The 5,969-nt window shown below is 38.6% G+C and overlaps 1 protein-coding gene across 1 annotated transcript in view; it reads left to right on the forward strand.

The window, feature by feature from the left end:
• Positions 1 to 5,969, forward strand: part of CSE1L (chromosome segregation 1 like) — a 44,701-nt gene that overhangs the window by 2,621 nt on the left and 36,111 nt on the right. Inside the window, exons 2-3 of the mRNA XM_023511982.1 lie at positions 1,541 to 1,636; positions 5,129 to 5,271. Coding sequence (XP_023367750.1) covers positions 1,541 to 1,636; positions 5,129 to 5,271 — 239 coding nt within the window. The remainder of the gene's footprint in view (positions 1 to 1,540; positions 1,637 to 5,128; positions 5,272 to 5,969) is intronic.

Consider the following 5,969-nt stretch of genomic DNA (forward strand, 5'->3'; position numbering starts at 1 on the left):
TGGAGGTTGCTGTGAGCTGTGATGCCATGACAGTCTACCCAGAGGGACAGCTTGAGGCTGTGTCTCAAAAAAGAAAGAAAGAAACAAGAACACAAATAAATTAGATAATTTCAGATAGTGACAAGGGAAAAATGATGTGACAGGCAAAGAAGTCTTATTTGAGATGGTGTTTTTGCAGAAACTAGTCATGAAAGGATAAGAGGGCATTCCAGGCAGAAGGAATAGAAAGTGCAAAAGCTCAAAGATAAGTTCAAGCTTGGAAGATTGATTATATTGGAGAAAAATCCATGTTCCCAAAGTGCTATTGAAGAAGAGAGAATTATCAGGTGCAGTGGCTCATTCCTGGGAGGGCAGATTGCCTGAGCTCATCAGTTCGACACCAGCCTGAGCAAGAGCAAGACCTCATCTCTAAAAATAGCTGGGCGTTGTGGTGGGCACCTGTAGTCCCAACTACTCCAGAGGCAAAAGAATCACTTGAGCCCGAGTTTGAGGCTGTTGTAAGCTATAATGCCACGGCATTCTACCGAAGGTGATAAAGTGATACTCTGTCTCAAAAAAAAAAAAAACAAGAATAAAATTAAAAAGAGTAAGAGTCTATGACAATAAGCAACCAAGTTTTTGCCCTTAAAGGAGTGTGCCCACTAGTTGGGAAGATAAGACACAACTGAAATGCCAAATGTAGGCCTACAATTCCTTTCCTATAGTCTTGAAATCCAAATGTCAATAAACTGAGGGGCTTTTTTGTTGTTTTTTCACAAGTTGTGGCAAACTCATTTGATAGCAAAATTTGGCCTGAACTGCTGAGGTTATAAATACAGTTTTTATTTATGTCAGTATGTAAACTTGTTTGTTTAATGTCAGTATATAATTTGTTTCATTAAAGAAATATTAGCCACAAAAGCCTTCTGTTCTTGCTATGTTGCTGAGGCAGATAAAAGCATTTTTTTTTTTTCCGAGACAGAATCTCACTCTGGTCCCCCAGGTAGAGTGTCGTGGTATCATATCTCACAGCAACCTCAAACTCTTTGGTTCAAGAGATCCTCTTGCCTCAGCCTCCCAAGTAGCTGGAACTACAAACACCTGCCACTATGCCCAGCTAATTTTTCTATTTTTAGAAGAGACAGAGTCTCACTCTTGATCAGGCCGTCTTGGAACACCTGCCTGAGACTACCAGAGTGCCAGGATTACAGGTGTGAGCCACTGCACCTGCCCTATAAAAAGATTTATATATTTATTTATTTGAGACAGTCTCAAGCTATTGCCTTGGGTAGAGTGCCCTGGCATCATAGCTCATAGCAACCTCCAACTCTTTGGCCCAAGTAATCCTCCTACCTCAGTTTTTCTATTTTTAGTAGAGATGGGGGGGATCTCCCTTTTGTTCAGTCTGATCTTGAACTCATGAGCTCAAGCAATCCACCCACCTAAGCCTCCCAGAGTGCTAGAATTACAGGCGTGAGCCACTGTGCCCAGCCAATAAAAGGATTTTTAATGTACTGTGTCCTGAAGTGACCAATTACCCAAACCTCATTTTTTATTTTAGATTCTATAGCAATGGAGCTCAGCGATGCAAATTTACAAACACTAACAGAATATTTAAAGAAAACCCTTGATCCTGATCCTGCTATCAGACGTCCAGGTAAAGAAAATAAATGTTTTGTGGTTGACTAGTTTTTGAAGAACAGGGGAGAGAAGCCTCTGTGAAATCTACTTATTTGTAAAGTTAAAAAATGCTTCATACTTGGATTGTCAGGCATAGTTTATAGTGTGTGATTGGCTACTTACAGCTGCTGTAATAAGTATGTTTTTGGATTTAGTATCTTCTGGGATTAAAAAATACTAGATTAAGGATAAAAAATTAGGGATATTAGACCTGTGTGTTGGTAAGAAAAAAATATGTTTAAAATGCTTTGTCCCTTGACCTTTCCGGAAATCCCAGCTTAAAATCTGCCTGCTTTAGAGATACAATAATTAGGACATTGGGATGAGAGTAATTGCCTAAAAAGTGATTAAATGAATAAAACCAAGGAATCAGATACTATCTCTTAATCTCCCGGTTGGGTTTGATTTAATTAAGATTTTAAGACCTAGAGTTTTTTTTCCCCCCTCCTGGATTTGACCAGTTTCCATTAGAAACTTAGCATACGCTTAGTATTTTGAACTCAGATGCTCGCAGGAGTCAGATGTAAAGATAATTGAAGCAGGCCAAGTGGTAATATCACATAGTGAAGTGCACACCTTGATTTAAAACGTAAATATTGTTTGGAACTAGCTAACTTTGGGGATCCAAACCAGTTTCGGAAGATGAATTTTGCTTGAAAAATAAGAATATTTATGAGAAGCACCCTCATTTTTAAATGATACCAACTAGCTTCAGAAAATTTTGAAACAGTGCAAAGAAAACAAATTACTTCTGGGGGCTTCATGTATCTTGTGAGCAGTCAGTTGTTGATATTTGATGTAAGCCGTATTATCCAGAAACAGTTAAACTGCTGCTTTGTTTACATGTACATACTCACGTCAGAGGTTATGGAAGGATTCTGTGAAGGTACAAATGAGTGTGTATGTGTATGAAATTATACATTATATATAATAGGATCATAAACATTAGTTCATCCATCCTATTCTAGAAAAGTCTTTGTGATTTCTGAAAGGGTAAATTGGTTTTCCCATTAGCGCTTACAGAAGTAATGTGTTCCTGGATAAAGGGAAATTAATGACTCTAATCTTCTTAGACTTCCTCTGAAAGCTTTTGCCAACAATGTCTGTTAAAAATAATTTTTAATAACATGTCTTTGTAAGGTGATGGGTCTGTTGCTTTATCAATCCAGGACAGAATATAGAAATAAACTGGTGTCTCTGGGGAAAAAGTTCTGAACATGGCATTTCCCAAAGATTGGTACTAGATTGACTCAGCATGTTTATAGAGATTGAAATATGTGCTTGATCCCAGCTTACAGATACTACTATGCTCCCTTGATTATTGGGGTATAACAGTGGCATGGATAAACTAGAAGGCTTTTCTTCTCTTTTCTTTTTTTTTTTCCATTTTTTTAGAAACAAGGTCGTGGTGTGTTCCTCAGGCTAGTCTCAAACTCTGGTGCTCAAGCAATCCTCCTGCCTCAGCCTCCCACAGTGCTGAGATTATAGACATGAGCCACTGTGTCTGACCCAGAAGACCTTTTTAAAGCTCTGAGTATACAGAAACATGTCAATATAACAATTCTGTAAGCTGAAGGAAATGAACACAAAAAGGAATAGACTTATTCTCAAGATCATTTTTGAGATGCTGATTACAATTTAGGAGAGACTTGGCAATTTATATGGGCTTTTCCCCCAAATCATGGATATAGTGTATTGCCCTGTACAGAATGCTGACCACTAACTAGGAGGAAACAACCAAAGGCTTCTGTACTCATACAGAACCGTAGTATATCCTTTCCTGAAAAACGTTTTTCAGTTCAGTTGTCCTCATCCTTTGAGAAAAATATGGTAAACACAACAGCAGGGCAGTTTAAGAATGTTAATTAAATTCTTTAATCCAGAAAGAGGGAAGGTATTCAATATTATTATTAAATACCTTTTTTTAAAATACCAGAATCTTGGGATGAGTATTGCCTTTTGAAGCTTAAAATAGGAAACGTAAATGAAATACTATACCGGCTCGGCACCTGTGGCTCAAACGGCTAAGGCGCCAGGCCACATACACCTAAGGTGGCGAGTTCGAATCCCCAGCCTGGGCCCGCCAAACAACAATGATGGCTGCAACCAAAAAATGGCCAGGCGTTGTGGCGGGCACCTGTAGTCCTAGCTACTTGGGAGGCTGAGGCAGGAGACTCGCTTGAGCCCAGGAGTTGGAGGTTGCTGTGAGTGTGATGCCATGGCACTCTACCCAGGGGGGATAGCTTGAGGCTCCGTCTCCAAAAAAAAAAAAAAAAAAAAAAGAAATACTATACCACCACCATTATGTGATCAGTAGATGTCAGAAATTTATTCCAAAATGTAATATGGACTGAAAATATGTTGGTAAAACCTTTGTGTAAATTAATTGCTGGTATTCAGAAGTTTTAGTTTGAGAAGAAATCTTAGGGCTGGTAAGATAGGGAAAAAAAAACTGAACTGAAACCTTTTCTGTAATGAAAGCTTCTAGCAGCATAATCTTGCATAAGTTATTTAAGCTCAGTGACTTTGACTTTAAAATGAGAATAATAGGCTCGGCGCCTGTGGCTCAAGCTTGAGCCCAGGAGTTGGAGGTTGCTGTGAGCGTGATGCCATGGCACTCTACCCAGGGGGATAGCTTGAGGCTCCGTCTCAAAAAAAAAAAGAAAAAAAATGAGAATAATACTATCTGCCTTTTGGGGGACAACTTTGAAATAATCTATGTAAGTAAATCACTGGACCTGTATGTGTAATAATACATATTAGCATGAATGAATTCATTTGTTCTTCATCATCCTATAAAAGAATGTTACTACTAATAGTAATAACGATAATCCTTTCTGGAACAAGACACAGCTATATGACTTTTGCACTAAAATCAGTCTCTCTGGGAAGCAGCTTCTCCTTTAGATAGGGTAATGATTTCTTTAGGCCATTTAATAGGTTTGTGAAAATCAGGTGAGTTAATAGATGGCAAAGTGGTTGGTAAATAAAGCATTATGTAAATTTAACAGAACATTATATATAATCCATTTAATAGATAAGAGAAGTAAGGCCCTATAGACCCATGATAGACCCCTAAGAGAAAGTACCTTAATCTTTTTATTTTTTTGAGACAGTTTCACTATGTCGCCCTTGGTAGAGTGCCGTGGCATCACAGCAACCGCAAACTCTTGGGCTTAATTAAGCGATTTTCTTGCCTCAGCCGCCCAAGTAGCTGGGACTATAGGCACCCACCACAACACTCGGCTATTTGGGGGTTGCAGTTGTCATTGTTGTTTAGCAGGCCTAGGCTGGGTTCAAGCCCGCCTACCTCGGTGTATGTGGCTGGTGCCCTAACCACTGAGCTATGGGCACCAAGCCAATCTTTTTCATTTTTTGATCCTTAAGTTAAAGATATACACAGTTCATATATATGTGCAGTGGAAAGAACTTGATGGTAATATAGTAACATGAAAATTTTATTTTACAGCTGAGAAATTTCTTGAATCTGTAGAAGGAAATCAGAATTATCCACTATTGCTTTTAACATTACTAGAGAAGTCTCAGGATAATGTCATCAAAGTGTGTGCTTCAGTAACATTCAAAAACTATATTAAGAGGAACTGGAGAATTGTAAGTAATTTGTGAATATGTAATTTAATACCTTGTATGTTTATAAGATTTTTATGAACAGTACTCTTAAAGTTTCATATGTAATTTAATACCCTGTTTGTTTATAAAATTTATATGAAGAGTATTCTTAAAAGTTTCAGATGCAAAGACAAAATTAAAGACTCTTTGCCAAAGCTTCTGTTATTTCATTTTAATTTATATAGATTTCTTCAACTTCGTAACTTAGATAGCTAGAATGTGTGTGACTTGTGTGTTTTTTGTTGTTGTTGTTCATTTTTTGAGACAGAGCATTGTTCTGACATCTGACTAGAGTATAGTGGTATCATCATAGCATCATAGTTCAAATTCCCAGAGTTAAGGGATCTTCTTGCCTCAGCCTCCCAAGTAGCTGGGACTACAGATGTATACCACCATGCCTGGCTAATTTGGGGGGAATGATGGGGGTGTAGAAATAGGGTCTTGCTCTTGCTCAGGCTGGTCTCAAATGTCTGACCTCAGCCTCCCAGAGTGCTAGGATTACAGGCATGACCTATTGCACTCAGCTCTGAAATTTTTTTTTTTTTTTTTTTTGAGACAGAGCTTCAAGCTATCCCCCCCCTGGATAGAGTGCCATGGCATCACTCTCACAGCAACCTCCAACTCCTGGGCTCAAGCGAGTCTCCTGCCTCAGCCTCCCAAGTAGCTGGGACTACAGGCGC

Source organism: Otolemur garnettii, unplaced genomic scaffold, assembly GCF_000181295.1.
Source record: "Otolemur garnettii isolate 467f Iridium unplaced genomic scaffold, OtoGar3 scaffold00023, whole genome shotgun sequence".
Classification (NCBI taxonomy): domain Eukaryota; kingdom Metazoa; phylum Chordata; class Mammalia; order Primates; family Galagidae; genus Otolemur; species Otolemur garnettii.